The sequence below is a fragment of the Bos mutus genome, chromosome 17, assembly GCF_027580195.1.
Source record: "Bos mutus isolate GX-2022 chromosome 17, NWIPB_WYAK_1.1, whole genome shotgun sequence".
Taxonomy (NCBI): Eukaryota; Metazoa; Chordata; class Mammalia; order Artiodactyla; family Bovidae; genus Bos; species Bos mutus.
The window spans coordinates 56,848,584-56,868,439 of record NC_091633.1 but is presented as its reverse complement, the minus strand read 5'-3'; the positions used below and the strand labels follow the sequence as shown (position 1 = coordinate 56,868,439).

The 19,856-nt window shown below is 38.6% G+C and overlaps 1 protein-coding gene across 6 annotated transcripts in view; it reads left to right on the top strand.

The window, feature by feature from the left end:
* Positions 1 to 19,856, top strand: part of INPP4B (inositol polyphosphate-4-phosphatase type II B) — an 857,173-nt gene that overhangs the window by 767,712 nt on the left and 69,605 nt on the right. For all 6 annotated transcript variants that reach the window (XM_070386586.1, XM_070386587.1, XM_070386583.1 and 3 more), the window contains 5 exons: positions 1,126 to 1,298; positions 2,543 to 2,666; positions 3,727 to 3,844; positions 9,280 to 9,420; positions 11,179 to 11,276. In XM_070386586.1, the coding sequence (XP_070242687.1) occupies positions 1,126 to 1,298; positions 2,543 to 2,666; positions 3,727 to 3,844; positions 9,280 to 9,420; positions 11,179 to 11,276 (654 nt within the window). The remainder of the gene's footprint in view (positions 1 to 1,125; positions 1,299 to 2,542; positions 2,667 to 3,726; positions 3,845 to 9,279; positions 9,421 to 11,178; positions 11,277 to 19,856) is intronic.

The window sequence follows — 19,856 nt, the reverse complement described above, 5'->3', positions numbered from 1 at the left end:
GCAAGGAGCTGTGAACACAAAGGAAAGTGAACCTGACCCAAATTTTAGTAAATGAGGAGGGGATTTAGGGGGGAAATCAAGAAGACTTCCTGGAAGAGAGAAACTCTGAATTGAGTCTGCAGAGAAGATAAAGTATTTGTCAGGAAGATAAGTAAGGGAAGAATGCTCCAGGACTGCAGATAGGATTTGCAGAGACACTGAGATGAGACAGCAGAACAGGTGTGGGGAAATTTGTCTGTTCAGCTCTCCTGGGACTCAAGGCTACAGATGAAAAAGCTCTGAGAGATGAGACTGGACACATAGGCAGAGATCAGATAATGCAGGGTCTGTCATGCTTTGGGACTTTGTTCTGAATGCTTTGGTGTCTTTAAAATAGTAAGGAAATGAAAGAGTGAGTGATGGAATTCAAATTGATTAGAAAGATCTCTGTAGCAACTCTGTTGAGAAAAGATTGGAGAAGGATATGCCTGGAGGAAGAGGAGTCACTCACAGAGCAGGATAGAAAGCAGTCCATGGGAAACGGATAACTGATGATGGGAGAGGGCAAAAGGAAGATGAGTGTTTGATGGGTCTTTGAAACCCCTAGACTGTAGTTCACCAGGCTCCTCTGTCCGTGGAATTCTCCAGGCAAGAATACTGGAGGCGGTAGCCATTCCCTTCTCTGGGGGAACATCTTGACCCAGAGATAGAACCTGGGTCTCCCGCATTGCAGCAGATTCTTTACCATCTGAGCCACAGGGAAGCCCTATTATGATGGTAGAACTAATTTCACTACCCAGTAAGTGTGAAGACTATAGAAGGAGTCCAGGAAAACATGTTTCCAGCAGGGGAAGAGTTTGGTGGCATCATCCACCAAGATCCAGGCAATGCCCAGATTAGAGATGAGCAGAGAGGAAGAGGAGTTCTTCTATAAATGAGCGAGATAGCATCCAAGTGGAGAGTCCAATGCGTGGCTGGTTATAGACATCAGGAGTTCAGAGGAAAGATTGGGATTGGAAATCTTTTATCTTTGTAACTTCTAAGTATGGTGTAGAACGTCACTGAAAATAAATAAATTGGTTCTATCCTCCAAGACCTTCTTTAATCTATCTATCCCACTCTTCTTATGCTCTGTCCACCCCACAGAAGACTGGTATGAGCAGTTGTATCCCCTCATCCTTACCCTGAAGGACTGCATGGGAGAAGTGGTGAATCGAGCTAAGCAGTCCCTGACCTTCGTGCTCCTCCAGGAGCTCGCCTACAGCCTGCCCCAGTGTTTGATGCTGACGTTGAGAAGAGACATCGTCTTCAGCCAAGCAGTAGGTGCCTCTTGTTTTTTGAGCCCAGCGCACTGATGGGCTGTCAGATAGTATCCTCAGTGAGGAAAGAGATCTTCTTATGATAGTCTGCTTATTTTATTTTTTTTGGCCATACATACCACCTGGCCTGTGGGATCCTGGTTCCATGACCAGGGATTGAACCCATGCCCCCTGCATTGGAAGCTTGGGGTCTTAATCATTGGACCACCAGGAAAGTCTAGTAGTTTGCTTTTTAAGAGGATCCTTTTCTTAAGGTATTGATACCCAGCTTTTCTTATTCATAATAGATACCTAGCTGAATAGAAACAGTGTGTGAGACCTTAAATATTTATTTCTGCAAAAAGGTGGCCAAGTCCCTGAAATGTCCATTGTTTCACAGGGCACAGAGTCTTTGAAGGAAAGAGTCCCTTGTCCTGGCCTCATATTATTCCTGGGGTTTCTGCACCATGCGCTGTGCAGAGAGTAGCCAGGACTGGCAAAAGGGATCTGTTTGCAATCCTTATTTCTACAGCTCCCTCATGAATTCCTGGACAGGGCCTTAGAATAGTCTGTTTTGTTGTTGCTTTTTGTTTTTGTCGTTTATATAGAAGTTTGCCAGGCCATAGTCTTGGATGAAGGCTGGGCAGTATCACCTCCGTTGCTACACCCCACCCTAGCCCGTGGCGACAAGGTTGGCCTCCGTCAGAATAGCCGTGCTCCCACTCCCCTCCTGCCTGCACCCATGACTGAGTTTTGCAGACACACACCTGGAGGGAAAGAGACAGAAGTCTGTCTTTGTAAACCATCCAGATAAAGGGAATAATTTAACCAAAATATCCCTTGTCCCCTATGATTTCATGGATGACCCAGTAGTAAATGGAGCGAAGTGTCAAGCACTTTGCTCTGCCTTACACAAATCTCTCCACTGTGTTCTTTCAATGACTCTGTGGAATGAGAACTATTATCTCTATTCTTCATGTGCAAAAATATGTGAGAAAGTCTTGGAAGTGGTAAGTGACTTTTTATGATTTTACTGCCTGGTCTTTCCCTTTTCACAATGCTGCCTTTCCCAAACTGTCCTGCAGCATGGGTTTAGACATCCGTGGTTTCAAAATGGATATATAAATAGTTACAATTTTGTTACACATACTTGGAAGTTTCTAATGAAGTCTGTGATGTCTCAAAAGTCTTAAATATTTTTAAATTAAAGCTCACTGACCCCAGGAATTTCTTCAGTGTTTTTCTTTTCTTTTTTCTTTTTTTAGCTTGCTGGATTGGTTTGTGGTTTTATCATCAAATTACACACAAGTCTGTATGACCCTGGCTTCCTTGAGCAGCTTCACACGGTGGGATTGATAGTACAATATGAAGGACTGCTGAGCACATACAGTGAGTATTGCTTTGGTCCATGTTAAAATAATATCCCTATTCATAAGGCTATGTGATCCATAGATTCTTCAGTTAAACATAAAAATAAGAGATCAACCTTTCTTGCATCAAGCATTAGAGAAAGAATATAACTTTCAGTTCGTTATATTCATTCTCCTTGTCACTGTGCTTTTAACCTCATTATGTTTTGAAAATGGAATTATAGATTACTTCACAGTGGAGTCCTGAGCAACCATCTGGCTTTTTAAATATAAAAAGCTTTGCCAACCTAGTTTCAATGACTGGATTTTTAAAGTTCCCAAGTCTCTAATGTCTAGAACTGCCCTGTTCAATACATAGGTTGGTGTGGCAATTGAGCCCTTGAAACATATCTAGGCCAGATCAATAAGTCCTCGACATGCCCACCAGACTTCAAAGACTAGTGGAAAACAGTTTTATATTAATAATTAATGAAGAATTAATCATTGTATATTGATTTACAGCTGAAACGCTGTTTGGGATATATTGGGCTAAAGGAAAACAGTATTAAAGGTAATTTCACCTTTAAAATTTTACTCTAAAAATCTGACTTCTAGGATATTTAAAAGTATGTATGTGGCTCACATTATATTTCTTTTGCACAGGACTTATTCTTAATTACCTCCTCGTTAGGCTTTATTTTTTCAGGGTATTAAATATAAAGCTAGCATGAGCTTAGGTCAGTGATCTTCAATGCAACCGTTTCTATTTTCTAGAAATCAAATGTCAGTCCTGCCAAGGGAGAAAGATTTGCACAATACTTTGTGTCATCAAAGAATTAAAGCTTCTCTCTAGCCTTTCAGGAAAGGTATACCTCCTTCCTCCCTTCAAAAGGTATATGGACAGTTGGAGTCTATTGACACGGTTCTGATTTCACTGATGAAAACCTTCAGACTCAGGCAAATGTCCTTAGAATGGATTCACTGCATTCAGGAACTCATTCACTAAATTGTTAGAACAAATTCTAGCAGGGAGGCGGAGTACAAAGTGACATTCTCTTCAAATAGTGTGTTTGTAACTAGGTTCCTTTGCCCCTGCTTAGGTGAGGAAATTGGAATGCTGGAGGACATGGCCGTTGGTATTTCGGATTTGAAAAAAGTCGCATTTAAAATAATTGAAGCCACATCCAATGATGTCTTGCCAGTTATAACAGGAAGGCGGTAAGTGGTGCCCATTTCCTAAACACCAAGCTTTGTTAGATATTTTTTACTAACCCCTGACAACAGAGCCAAGGAGAATGGAGATTTGGCTTGGAAATGTTTCTTTTGTTCTCTTTTCCTTTTTTGAATGAGAAATAAATGTAGGTGACATGACAGAGGAAGATACTGAAAAACTCCTAGAAGTTTCATGGATGTTTATAAATTGCACTATAGTGAAATAAATAGGATAATGCTCCCCCGTGAAATGTAAGGAATTCAAAGTAATAGCAAGCATGAGAAAAAACATTTTTCTTTTTATTACTATCTAGTCTAAAGCTCTGGATGTTTTTACTTTTGCTGGAATCATTTGCTTAATAGTGTCATAATTCTTGAGATGATATTAAATTCTGCTAAAAGCAGCAACATTTTAGAAAAGATGTATTTCTATGTCAGGGGCATATGCCACCATTTTTCTTAATTATTTTTGACAATTCACTGTCAGACTGAGATTTCCAAGAACAGTTTTAAATAAATAGCTTTGAAGGTCATTTTACCATGGGAAAAATATCAAATAATTAAGAAAAATGATGGTGTGTAGAATAGACCTCCAATAGAAGAATTACATCCTATGGATACATTATTTCAGTCAGAAGTCCTTGAAATTTTAACCATTCTGGCATTAGCACTTTTAAATGCTGCACGAAGATATTTGAAATTTGAAGTTTTCTCAAATCAGAGTGAAAAATGAATTTTCTAAAGAGAGCCCTTTTCATGCCAGAGAGAGATGAAGAGACTTAGGTATGAAATATAAAAATTCAAACTAAACTTGTTTTCTTTCTATAATAAACATATAATTATTTAAACATTTGTGTAAAGAATGCCCAGAAATCCATGGTTGATTGAAAGGTAAGTCTTATATATAAAGGAAAACCACATCCCTTTAAAACTAAGTATGTCAAACGCAGCCTAATGCTTAATTTGCCATTCATTGGAAGAAAAGGGAATAAAATTGCTCATATACATGCCTGGAAAACAGTGCCATCCTGTATTACTATGAAGGTTATTAGCAAAGGTGGGAAATGGATACTTTTATCACAGTTTATAACCGAAGCTTACCAGGCCATTTGCTCTAGGCAGAGTGCAGATGTTTTTTTCTGAGGGAGTTCTTTAGACTGTATCTAAATTCAAAAGCTATCATATGGATGGGAATGAAACTGGAATGGCAAAATGAGCAGCTTGGCAATTTTTTTCTCCAGAAAGCGACATCATAATTGGACAGAATTTTCTAAAGCAACCATCTTACGACTAAGAACTAAATTTGTGCACAAATTTAGAAGTACTTATTCGTGAAAAACTGGTGTACATTGGATAAGTCAGTAGGAGTATGTGGCATTTTTGCCGAGTTGCTCCCATCATTCCCGGCTCTGTCAGCACAGTTTTGTGAGGGCAAAGCAGGTCATAAAATCCGGCAGTCTCCTGCTAGAGGGGGCTGACTGGGTTTGGACCAGACAAGAAAAAGAATAAAGCACACTCTTGAAAAGTTGTTAGAAACAATGGTGACTAGATAACCATTCACAATAGCACCAAATAGAATAACTACATCAGACTAAATTTAATAAAGCACTCTAAGAAATGGAAACCCACTCCAGTATTCTTGCCTGGAAAATCCCATGGACAGGGGAGCCTGGTGGGTTGCGGTCCATGGGGTTTTGGGGAGTCAGACACGACTGAGCACGTACACCACACCTGATGGCTAAGTTGGTAAAGAATCCGTCTGCAATGCAGGAGACCCTGGTTCGATTCCTGGGTCGGGAAGATCCATTGGAGGAGGGATAGGCTACCTGCTCCAGTATTCTTAGGCTTCCCTTGTGGCTCAGCTGGTAAAAAATCTGCCTGCAGTGCAGGAGACCTGGGTTCAATCTCTGGGTTGGAAAGATCCCCCTGGAGAAGGGAAAGGCTACCCACTCCAGTACTCTAGCCTGGAGAATTGCTTTATAGTCCGTGGGGTTGCAAAGAGGTGGACATGACTGACCAACTTTCATGAAGAGTTGGAAACAGAACACACAAAATAATGCTTCGAGAAGTTAATACGATCCAGTAAATGAAAGGACAGTCCGTGTTCATGGAGCTGGAATTCTCATTCATTATTGGTGGTCCTATCACTTTGGAAACAATTTGGCAGTTGCTGAAAAAGTTAACCTAAAATTGCTACATGACTCATCAGTATATTCCCAAGAGGAAATGTCCACACAAAACTAGTAGTATTTTTCAGAACACAGGTAGCCAAAATCATGAAGTAATCAAGTGTTCATCAACTTGAATGCACAGACAAAATGTGGTATTCCCAAACAACAGGACACTATTCAGCAGGCTACTAACACAGGCTATGACACACATGACTGAAAAATGATGCTAAATGAGAAAAGCCAGACACGACGGACTATATGTTGCATGATTCTTTTTATATGAAACATGTAGAAAAGTAAAATCTGTAGAGACATAGAAAAAGATCAGTTGTTTCCTGGGGCTGACTTTGGGGTTGGGGTTTGAATGCAAACAGTCAAAGGAGATTTTTTTAAGGCAGTGGAAATGTTCTGAAAGTGAATTATGGTCGAGATTGCACAACTCTATAACTTTGCTAAAACTCTGAATTATGTACTTAAAACAATGAGCTTATGTCAATTAGATTTTAATGGAGTGACAAAACATAGGCAGAACACTCCGACATAAATCGCAGCAATGTTTTTTGGATCCGTCTCTGAGTGCAATGGAAATATAAGCAAAAATAAACAAATGGGACCTAATTAAACTCAAAAGCCTTTACTCAGCAAAGGAAACCATAAACAAAACAAAAAGACTACCAATGGGATGGGAGAAAAGGATGCAACTGACAGGGGATTAATTTCCAAAATATACAAACAGCTTATACAGCTCAATATAAAACACACTCACAAATAACCTGATCAAAAAAAAAAAAAAATGCACAATAGACCTAAATAGGCATTTCTCCAAAGAAGCATACATTTGGCCAACAGGCACATGAAAAGATGTTCAACATTGCTAATTATTTTGTTGTTCAGTCACTCAGTTGTGTCCAATTCTTTGCGACACCATGGACTGCAGCATGCCAGGCTTCCCTGTCCTTCACCTTAATCGCTAATTATTAGAGAAATGCAAATCAAAACTACCAAGAGGTATCCCCTCACACCAGTCAGAACGGCCACCATCAAAAACTAAAAATAGTAAACACTGGAGAGGTTTGTGGCGAAATGGGAACCCTCCTACACTATTGGTGGGAATGTTAATTGGAAAATGGTATGAAGGTTTCTTAAAAACTAAAAATAAAGTTAACATATGATCCAACAATCCCATTCCTAGGAAAAACAAAAACTGTAATTCAAAAAGATTCATATACCCTGATGTTCATAGCAGCACTATTTACAAAAACCAAGACATGGAAGCAACTTACATGCCCAATGACAGATGAATGTATAAAGAAGATTGATGTGTGTATGTATATACATATATACACACGTATGTATAAAATGGAATATGATTCAGCCATAAAAGAGAATGAAATAATGCCACTGGAAGTGGCACAGATGGACCTAGAGATTATCATACTAAGTGAAACAAGTCATACAAAGACAAGTGGCATATGATATCACTATATGCAGGATCAAAAAAATAATACAAATGTACTTATTTAAAAAGCATAAATAGAAAACAAACATGGTTACTAAAGGGGAAAGTGAAAGTGTTAGTAGCTCAGTCGTGTTCGACTTTTTGTGACCCCATGGACTGTAGCCCACCAGGCTCCTCTGTCCATGGAGTTCTCTAGGCAAGAATACTGGAGTGGGTTGCCATTGCCTTCTCTAGGCGATCTTCCTGACACAGGAATTGAACCCATGTCTCCTGCATTTCAGGCAGATTCTCTACCATCTGACCCACCAGGGCAAGTGGCTTCCCACTCCAGTATTCTTGGGGTTTCCCTGGTGGCTCAGATGATAAAGAATCTGCCTGAAATGCAGGAGACCCAGATTCAATCCCTGGGTTGGGAAGATCCCCTGGAGAAGGGAATGGCTACCACACCAAAGGAGAATGGGGGGATAAATTAGGAGTATGGGATTAGCAGGTACACAATATTATGTTTAAAATAGATAAACAAGGACCTACTTAATAGTACAGTGAACTATACTTTATAATAACCTATAATGGAAAAGAATCTGAAAAGATGTGTGTGCATATAACTGTATCACTTTGCTATACATCTGAAACTAACACAACATTGTAAATCAAGTATGCTTCAATTTTTAAAAAAAAGCTATCATAAAGTGTATAATGTTTCACCTTCAGAACAATCTTTAAAAGCAGAGCAGACTTTACCAACTGAATCTTCTCATATTCCAGAAAATTTCGAAATAAGTAAATATCAGCTGTCTGTTAGCCAGTCTATTGTAAAGGACACTGAAAGCAATTTTAAAAAGAAAAATAAAGTGTCCATCCATCTGAGGGTAGTGCTAACATCCCTGCTTGCTGGATGGATGGTATTTCCCAATTCTCTCGTTCAAAGCTGAGGTGAAAAACTCTGGCAGTCGAGGATTCAGAGTAAGCATCAGTATTATTATACTAGAGAAACTGAAAAGATTTTCATAGAGACCCGCCGATTCTCCTGTTCTTCCTTACACCATATGTGTATTACAACACTAGCACCCTGTATGGTTCAGGAAACACACGGACTTTCCTTAATTCCAGGTGAAACTTGACATTTCTTTGCTCAGTTCACACTGGATCAAAAGATACTACATTTCAGAATATATAAGCATCTATTCTTCTTGACCTTATTTTGTGAATCCTAACTTAAATCTTCAACACTAAACATTAGGGGTAATTTTTAATAGAAATTTCCAATGAAAAAATACTCCCATGATAATGTGGAGAAATGATCAGGAATCACCAAAGGTTACATCTTAAGTAATAAAACTCTTGCATCTCCATCAGGCCATCACAAACAGGGGGGTACATCAATAATAACAATTAGGCTATGCTAAGAATGTTATAAATGATTTCGTTCATTAGTTTCACTTTATTGAAAATCCATCATTTAATTGCTTTTCTTATCACTGAGACTTGGTTTTAAAATAATTAAATCAAGAAAACAAATATTGACGCTCTTATGCACATGGTATATGAACATGCACTTAAATGTTCTTCGTTTCCTAAAACAACTCAAAGTAATAGAAGTAAATGTAAACACTCCTTTATGCCAAGTAATTTAATAGTGAAGTGAATGAAATGATTATCAAATGAATTAATAATAGCAAATAAGCAAACAGCAGCCAAAAACCTGAATCAGTGCTTTATTCCAGCTGTTTTGTTGTTTCTTTTCAATGACTATAGTAATACAATTGAGTGGAATAAATCAGTGCTGCGTCTTTCTGTCCCCCTCTCTCCAGTGAGCACTATGTGGTAGAGGTGAAGGTTCCAGCCAGGGTGTTTGAGTCCCTGCCTCTGCAGATTAAAGAAGGACAGTTGCTTCATGTGCATCCAGTACTTTTTAACGTTGGAATCAATGAACAGCAGACTCTTGCTGAGAGGTAAGGTTCAGATATAAGATCGGTTCTTTTTTTTTTTTTTAATTGTTATGAATATGCTGAGTAATTCCACATGTACATAGACACTGGATTCATGGGTAACATTTTCCTTTCATCCGTACTAAATTCCTTGATAGACAGAATTATTCATATTTAAGGATTCCTGGCTCATATCAAATTTAAATGTTGTAAAATAATACGGAAAATATCGGTGTCAATACCAAAATATTCACATGGGTTAGCTTTCTTCATGTTTCCGAATACCTATGTGTATGTATCAAATTTTAGAATTGTTTTATCCTCACATGTATTTCACCATTGTAAACTCTACTAATTGTGGCAAAATTTTCTGGACCTAAAACATGTTATCCTTTCCTTTGTTTTATTTACTAAAATAATTGTTATTGGAGGATGCCAACACATCCTTTCATAATAGTTTGCTCAGTTAAATGACAGATGATTTTATGTGATTTCATAAGTAATTGTAACAAACCATTTTTTAGCAGATAAAGGAATTAACTTTAGCATCTCGTATGGTTCACATGTAGAGATTATCAAAAACAGATAAGAGTTAAGGTTCACAGAATACATTTTTAAAAGATTCTCTAAAACTTCTTACAGAAAGAAGTTACTGTCTTGCTATAAAGCCTGGCTGAAAAAGCTCCCCAAAGTTAAACTTTTGGAGAGTATTTAAAATGCTTCCTTATCTATAATTTAGTTTCTATATGTCTCCTGCTGCTGCTGCTAAGTCGCTTCAGTCGTGTCTGACTCTGTGCGACCCCATAGACGGCAGCCCACCAGGCTCCCCCATCCCTGGGATTCTCCAGGCAAGAACACTGGAGTGGGTTGCCATTTCCTTCTCCAATGCATGAAAGTGAAAAGTGAAAGTGAAGTCACTCAGTCGTGTCTGACTCTTTGCAACCCCATGGACTGCAGCCTACCAGGTCCTCCGTCCATGGGATTTTCCAGGCAAGAGTACTGGAGTGGGGTGCCATCACCTTCTCCGAAGAATACTGGAGTGGGTAGCTATTCCCTTCTCCACAACTGGTGTGGGTTGCCATCGTCTTCTCCATGTATCTCCTACCCCCATAGTTAGCTAGTGTGTTCTTTGCCATGATTGGTAAGAATGTTTTAATCCTTTACTGTTGTTTTTTAACTAAACTAAAAAACCACTACATTTATAGTCCTCTTGAGAAGATAGCAGAAGAGCACCAGTACAGAGGCTGGCATCCTTCATGGTGTGGACAGAAAAAAATAGTTTACATAAGTGAGCTCGTCCCTGGGAGAGTGGAGGGCCCTACGTGTACCTGCAGCAGTGTGTTTAAGGCTGTATGTGGCTCAGTATCTGGTCCTGGTCTTCTGGACCTCTCCTCAAGCTATCACTGGTGAAGAGGAAGATTGGAGGGATAGAAAGAGAGGGAAGAGGCTTTGTGTCTTTAGAGATACAGCCCTGTAGAGATGGAGAAACTAACTTGGACAGAGTGTCAGTTATGCAGAGGCATGGGGTTAGTGTTTTAGATTTAAGTCATTCAGGTTTGCATATGATGATTGTAAGAATACTTTGGTATGTCAAAAAAGATTGGTGGAATCAGGGCCAGTGGAAACTGGAATATGTTAGAAATCACCATTATGCAATGTTGTGTCAAAAAACAGACTCCTCCCTTGCAAAACTGTTACCATCTATTTAAAAAAGAAAGATAAAAAAGTTACTTTGGGGTCCTGTTTTATAAACCATAATTATTCTCTTTTTTCTATATTTAGGTTTGGAGATGTCTCTTTGCAAGAAAGTATTAATCAGGAAAATTTTGAACTCCTTAAAGAGTATTACACAGTATTTATGGAAAAGATGCCTCCTGATTGTAAGTATGCAAGTTACCAAAAAAAAAAAAACCCCACAACAATAATAATTTCTTGATTAATAATTCTTTGGGAGAGGACAGACATAAAGGTCAATGGAAGGAAAAAGCACGGGATGGGAATGTGAGAGTGATTTTGAAATTGTTTGCGCCAAAGAGACTGATTGCCAAGGTGGCCTCGCAGACACCTGCCTCGTTGTTCTGATTGCATTCAAGTGTGTCCTGCTGCTCATATTAGGACATTAATTTCGGTGCCCTGGGAAAGTGCCAGAAGTTAAAAATAAGGAATTCATAATTAGAAATCTCAACTGAATCCAACAGAAATTTTGTACATTCTTAACTTTAATGTTAGAATGACATTTAATGAAAGACTTTAATACAGGTTTAGGTTTCTGATTTATAGTCTACATCAGATATATCTCTAGCATTTACATGTGTGTGTGTTGTTCTTCAGTTGCTCAGTCATGTCCAACTCTTTTCAAGCCCATGGACTGCAGCACACCAGGCTTCCCTGTCCTTCACCATCTCCTGGAGCTTGCTCAAACTCATGTCCATTGAGTCGGTGATGCCATCCAACCATCTCATCCTCTGTTGTCCCCTTCTCCTCCTGCCTTCTATCTTTCCCAGCATCAGGATCTGTGTGTGTGTATGTTTATATATATTCCTATTATATAAATCAGAACATAAATTTTACAACTAATTAAAAATGATATAAATTAAGGCACAAATTATTGAACATACTTATTGCAATATTTCCAACCGGTCCATTCTGAAGATCAGCCCTGGGATTTCTTTGGAAGGAATGATGCTAAAGCTGAAACTCCAGTACTTTGGCCACCTCATGCGAAGAGTTGACTCATTGGAAAAGACTCTGATGCTGGGAGGGATTGGGGGCGGGAGGAGAAGGGGACGCCAGAGGATGAGATGGCTGGATGGCATCACCGACTCGATGGACGTGAGTCTGAGTGAACTCCGGAAGTTGTTGATGGACAGGGAGGCCTGGTGTGCTGCGATTCATGGGGTCGCAAAGAGTCGGAAACGACTGAGCGACTGAACTGAACTGAACTGATTGCAATATTTATGTGAACGTGTTGGGGTATAAGCCTATAGAAATGTGTTTTACATTTTGTTTTCTGTTTTGTTTTGGGCCACGGTTCAGTACTGCCACCTTTTTTTCCCCACAAAATTAAGCACGTACTTGAGCGATCCAAAGTCACAGATTCAAGAGTGTGTTTGGAGCTCTTCCATAAATACTGTACATAAGTAAGTTGAGATACTTAAATAGTCACAATAAGAAACTAGGTTTTAATAAAGTAGAAAATATCGTTACCAAAAGCTGTAATTAAAGTCTGCCTGTCATCTATCTGCTGGCAATTTGACTGATCTGTATTCTAATACTTAGTTTGAAATAGCTTAGGTAGCAGAGTATTTAGGCCTCTTTATAACGCACTGATTTTACTTCAGAATATTGCAGTGGCATAAGCATATCCATGTATGTATCATTAGAGAATTTTACTGCTGTTTTTATGTTTTATTTCACATAAAATATTTTTAATGCTAAAATGAAATTAAGTGCAGAGGGATTCTTTGGCAGTCAGCATACTTATGAATTTCAGATTTGTAAATTACTTGGAAGGTTAATAATATAAACAAAACTATCTTGCTTTAGTAATTAATGGGAAAAGTTTATTATAACTTGGATGTTGCTGGATAATTCTCTCGCAGTTACTTGTAATTTGGAAGTAATTCCCAGAATTTTTAGAGACAACTTGTTTTCTATTTATAAGGGTCCTTTCAAAGTGAGATCCTTGTACCTGCAGCATCTGTATTACCTGGAAATTTGTTATCAATGCAAATACTCAGGCCCCTCTGCAGATCTATTGCACTTGCCCTGCAATCTGTTTTAATAAGGCTTCCAGATGATTTCTGATCCATACTAATGTTTCAGAACCAATGCTATACCATCTCTACTCAAAACACACGTTATATTAAAAAGTAGGTTGTTGATAAAGTCTTTGAACGATTTCAATACTACATACATAAACAATTATGCACTCCAAAAAAGAAATATGTATAAATGTATAATTGTTGAAATGTTTCTCAGATAGGAAATACAAAGTGATCCCTACATTCAGGTCATTTAAACTCTCCATGGGAGTGTAAGTTTTAAAAATTTGAAGAACATGAGATCTCATATAATGTATTGCTAATTAAAATAACAGTTTTAGAAACATATAAAAATATCTCATCCTTGAAAACAGCCTGGACTTTTGCATCAAATCAGTTTTATTTCATTAGTTGAAATAAATTATCTTAACATACTGAATTTTTCTGATATTTTGTTTCCTGTTACGTCAACATATTTTTGAGACAGTGCTACATAGATTTGGCACAGAATGAAGGTGTGACATGCCTGTGGTTATTTTTCATAACAAAAGTCTGAACCATATCTATGAAATTATGCTGACATACATAGGATTATTCCTCATGCAGAAATAATTATGATTATTCCTCAAATAATCAATAATTATTCCTCATGCATAAGCCAAAGCATCACTGGATTGCACTCCATTCAAGGAAGAACCAAAAAGTTTTATTAAGAGTGGGAATAAAGGTTAGGCTATTTGTTAAGGAGGAAAAAATTTCGATGTGGGATCATATACCTAATCCATATAATCTACTATTTTTCTTTCATAGTGAAATCAAGGGATAATTTGTAATAGTGTTAAAAGGATAAGTATATTACTTTCACTTATTCATCCATTTTGGATATCCTATCCATCATTTACTTACCCTGGTTTTTTATTATTTATGAACTAGTGAAATTCTATTAGTAAATAAAAACTTTCCTTTTTATCCCAAAAGACTTTTTTTTTTTTTTTTAATTTAGGGATGTCCCCTAGTTTTGCAATATCAGGAGTTAATGAATAAGTCATTTTAGCCTATATTTTCCCTTTCAATCAAGCAGTTACCATCCTTTTACTTTTCTTATACTTAAGTTTTGTGGTCTAAAACATTAATTCTTCCCAAAATATTCTCCAAGTCTGTTAAATATGTAGTAGGTTCAGTTGATAGTCTCAATTCAGCAGTCGACACATGCAGAATCCTTTTGTCCTGATGGCTCTATCAGCTGTACTAATAGGACACACACCCCTTAGGAGTCATTAGTGGGGAGGGGAGTAAAGTTAAAGATGCCAGACAACAGAACAGCATTTCCTTTCAGTGTGTTCAGCATAGTCTGGTGATTTATAGACTAATCTATTTGAAAGTCTCAAGTTCATTTGGAAGAAATCATCAAATTCAAGAATTACTATCCTCCAACTCCATCTTCCTTGTACCTGCAGGACCATTAGTAAAAGGCTTGGTACTTTGGAATAGCCTCTCTCTCTGTCTCTCTCTGTCTCTGTCTTTCTGTCTCTCTCAGCAGATTTATGGGATCTAGAGCTGTACATATATGTGTATGTATAGATGTACATTTAGATACGTATGTTTTTACATATATATGTATATTTCTTGCTCCAATAGACGTTTCCGCAAAGATTTACAGGAAAGGAATTACCCATTCTTGGCTTCCTCCTCTGTAACAGGCACTTCCCAGCTCTAGATCCCATGAATCTGCCGAGAGAGAGAGGTCATTTTCACCTACCAAGTATTCCACTAATGGGATACATACATGTGTATATGTGTATATACATTTGTGTACATACATGTGTATGTGTATACATCTATATGTATGAATGTGTATGTGTGTATATATATAGATTTATCTGAGGTTGGTATGAATGTGTGTGTATATATATATATTTATCTGAGGTTGGTATGAATGTGTGTGTGTGTATATATATATTTATCTGAGGTTGGTATGAATGTGTGTGTGTATATATATATATATTTATCTGAGGTTGGTATGAATGTGTGTGTGTGTGTGTATATATATATATTTATCTGAGGTTGGTATCAGGCAGAGCTGTTGATGGCTGAGCGGTCTGTGCTCTGTCCGGGTACCTTGTGTTGTGGATTTCTCCCTTCCCATCCTGGCTTAGTGATGCAGCTTCCAGACAGTTCTTGCTCCCTTGACTCTAAGGCACAGTAAATCATCAGGAGCTACTTCCCCTCAGGCCCTGCCTGCGATATTCACTGGTCCCTTTGATCAACTAGGGAAACTCCCATGGGGCAGGTATGAGTGTTTCTCTCTCTCTGGCTCTGATCTTCCAGATGGGTTTGATGAGCTCAGAAACCTTTCAAGGCCTCTTTCATATCCTACCAAAAGCATTAAGACACTTAAGTGGTGGGTTAGCAAAATAAAATAAAGTACTGCTGTAAATCGCTGGCACAAACTGCTCAATGATTTAGAGTAACCATCTCATCTCACATGATTCGAGGCCCTGAGTTTCATGGAAGGAGCAGATGAAATGCTTTGTTTTCCCTTTAAATGAGGACTGACCAAGTGTCAATTTATCTTCTCCAATATCTCATTTCTCTCTTTGATAATAATGCCCTTTTCTTGTCTTTTTTCCTAAGCAAAGGAGAAGGATATTTTCATGCACTTCTATTGGAGTGTTGCCATTTATTGGTCCCTGTGTAAGTGCTTTAAGGGTAGGCTGTTCTAGCTGATGAGCTTAGAAGGGGGATTAGGCAGGGCTTTTAGTGAGCTGATGTCAACTACCTCCACAGTATTTGATATCCCTGCCTTACATATAATATTTCATCAACTGTAGTATAACAATTGCACAAAATATTTTTTAGAACAAAGGTTGGTGATGAGGCTAAGTAAAATATTGTTATATTTCATCCTGTATTTTTTTGGCTGTGGTTGCTGTAAGCCTCATATTTAATTTAGCAGACATTGATCGAGACCAAATCATGTGTGAGACTCTGTGCTTATTGCTATGGATGGTGAAAGATGAAAGACTCTGCCCCCAGTAGCTTATACTTTAAAGACTTGGCATGATCAAGCAATCATGTACCTTAACTCTAAATCTCTTCACTCAGTCATGTCTGACTCTTTGCGACCCCAAGGACTGTAGCCCACCAGGGTCCTCTGTCCATGGGATTCTCTAGACAAGAATACTGGAGTGGGTTGCTGTGCCCTCCTCCAGGGGATCTTCCCAACCCAGGGATCGAACCCAGGTCTCCCACATTGCAGGTGAATTCTTAACTGTCTGAGCCACCAGGGAAGCCCTCTTCCCAGAATACTAGTTGCTCTTTTTTAGTATTGATCCTTTCTGTGAATAATTTACTTTTGTTTTTGTTGCTTTTGTTGTCCAAAAAGTGTTAGTTTCTCTTTGATCATTTCTGACATTCATCATGGGGTCATGAATTGCCACAGATTTTACTTCTGCACGGGGAGAAAGAAAAGTGCTTATGCATTCTTTGTCTTCAGAAATAAGAGAACAGGATTGTTGTTGTTTGGTCATTAAGTCATGTCCAACTCTTTGTGACCCCAGGGACTATAGTACTAATATTTTATGGATAGTTAATTTTAGAGGAATTGTTTAAATAATTTTCTACATATTCCATGTAGGAAATGAGAAAACATACGTGATAGGAGGAGATCATCTGTAATACAGGGAAAGGAAGACTAAGGAACCCACAACAAAATGGAGAAATGCTTAGATTCAGGGTCATCGAGCATCACTGTAGCTAAATGAAAAGAATATCAACTAGGAGAAGGTGAGCAAGAATAACATTTGTGGGGGCTTCCCTGGTGGCCCAGTGGTTAAGAAATCTGCCTTGCAATACAAGGGACACAGGTTCCATCCCTGGTCGAGGAACTAAGATCCCTCAGTAGCGACAACTACTGAGCCCACGCATCGCAGCTAGAGAGAAGCCGATGTGCCACAACAAAAGATCACACATACTGAAACTAAGCCCCTATGCAGCCAAAGGAATGAATAAAGAACTTCAAAGATGGAATAAGAATGTATTGTTGAAAGAAGAAGAATGAGGATTAAAGAGTAGCTGTTGGATTTGGTGGTTGAGAGTATTTGATGATATTTGGTGGAGTAGTTTTAATAAAAGCATGGGTTGAAACCACATCACAAACATTCAGGCAGAGAACTCATGATGTACAAGTAAAGAAACAATAAAAGCCACCCTTAGGAAACTTCAAGTGAATGCGAAGTAGAGAAATGAAAAAGTAGGCTAAAAGCAAGAGTTGAGTGAGAAGGTTTCTCTTTCTGCTTTTTTCTTTTTTACTCTTTGATTTGGTTTCCTAAGAGAAACAGATATTATAAAGGACAGATAGAATTGCCGAGGGTAAGCAGGTAAGCACATGCTCTTGACCACCCTATCTAGAGGTTCTATAGAGGGGCACGTGGTGAGGCCTCTGGAACTGACCAGAATGCCTGCAAAGGGCTCTGAAGGAGAGCAGAGGACAGGCCTCCCATAGCATGCAAAGTCAGAACCCTCAGTGAAAGGGAAAGAGTAGTATTCTGGTTTTTAGAAAAAGAAAGCTGCCCTGCCTGGCTGAAGCCCTTTAACACCTGAAGAATTCTAACCAAAGGTCACAGATAATTCTTTAAGTTTGATGTTCTGAGTATAAATGGTCTGAAAGGAGTCCAAAGAGCAGTTCTGGCTTGGTCTTTATACCCCTGATGCTCCACCAATGTCATCAGGTCTGCCATGGTCCTTTGATGGCTTCAGAGGAAAAAGCCTTGATAAAAGATCTTGTTCACATCCACCATGCTGCTGCTGCTACTGCTGCTGCTAAGTCGCTTCATTCGTGTCCGACTCTGTGCCACCCCATAGACGGCAGCCCACCAGGCTCCCCAGTCCCTGGGATTCTCCAAACAAGAATACTGGAGTGGGTTGCCATTTCCTTCTCCAATGCATGCATGCATGCTAAGTCGCTTCAGTCGTGTCTGACCCTGTGTGACCCATGAACAGCAGCCCACCAGGCTGCTCTGTATACGGGATTCTCTAGGCAAGAATACTGGAGTGGGTTACCATTTCCTTCTCCACACATCCACCATACTAACTTTCAAAATCAGATCAATCATGGTTTTCCTTGTTATCTTATCGAGCTCTTTAAAATAATTTATAGTTAACTATTTAACTCTAATTCATAAAAGCTGTGCAAGAATGCCACACATTCCAGTGCTCACTTTTGCTGAACTAAGATTTGGTTAACAAGGTGCAATTTACTGATTTTTGTTCCTTTGAATTTATATTTTCAGTTAACATTTTTTGTTTTTAGTTTTTCAGTTTATCTTACCTCTCACTTAAAGGAGCAAAACTGTTCAGTAAAGGATAAAATTAGAAAATTATTATAGATATTAAAACTCAAAATAATGTGAAATATTAAAAGAAAAAAAGGAATAGGACTCCACTGGGACAAGAAAAACCTTCATATGAGAGGATTTCCCAGAAATAAATGATAAATAAAAACTTGACTGTGAATACAGTGCTGAATATCTAAAAGTGGCTTTTGTTAGATCAGAGAATGAATCAACTCACCCCTTAACATCTCATACTTTGTCTTTTTAAAGTATTGCCATTGAGGGACTTCCGTGGCAGTCCAGTGGTTCAGACTTAGCCTCCAACGCAGAGAGTGCGGGTTTGATCCCTAGTTGGGGAATTAAGACCCCACATGCCTCGGGGTCAAAAAATCAAAACATAAAAAAGAAGCAATATTGTAACAAATTCAATATAGACTTTTAAAATGGTCTACATCAAGAAAAATATCTTTAAAAAAAGAAAATATCGTCATTGAAAATTTAACCAGTTTTTCAAACTTAACACATCGCTCTAGTAAATCAAGATAATTTTTGTAGAACAAATATGTAGTAATAGTTTCCTGAATGATAATATTGGATGTTGTTTCTAGAAGAAAGGAAAAGACTGGAACCACTAAGATGTAATTTGTAATTGTACTTTGTGTGAAATGAGTTTACGAACGGATACACTTCAGATTATTGCTGGAAAAGAACTAACTACAATGTTTATAGCACATATTGTGCCCTGAAAGAAATCAGCCCTAGGCCTTGGCAGACGTCTTTGGCCTATCACCCTGTTGGATGCTTCCTGTTGGAAGCCAGGGAGTGTGGCGAGCAGTCCCTGTCACATGCTAACAGGTATCTTGTGTTACAAATGGATAAAGTCAAGGAGCCACATATAAATCAGTTCTTGGAATACTGAACATGTATCAGAGAGAAGAGTTGTACCACATTTGCTCTGCTTATCAGTGAAAATTAAGGCTGCTTAAATGGATATTTTCTTCAGTTAGTGGTTATTTTATGAGCTCTGTTGCAGACCAGACAGTGTGTGATGAAATCAATGCTGACAGCATCAGCTCTGTGTGCTGGGTGGACAGGCAATGCTCCATAAACAAAGAAAGCTGCCTCTGAATATTCATCCACTTACTGCTTACAATTGGAACCAACGTATATTGATGCACACAACACGGCTTGCTGTCACTATGAGTTGGAACACATTGCCTTCACTTCGTAGAATAAGCTATGGTGGGTGTTTCTTGTCCCTGCTCTTCAGAGCTCTCTGCCCTTAGACTACCACCTAAATTGAGCCTGGCCTCCAGTCCTTGGGCTTCCCCGATGGCTCCTTGGTAAAGAACCTGCCTACAAT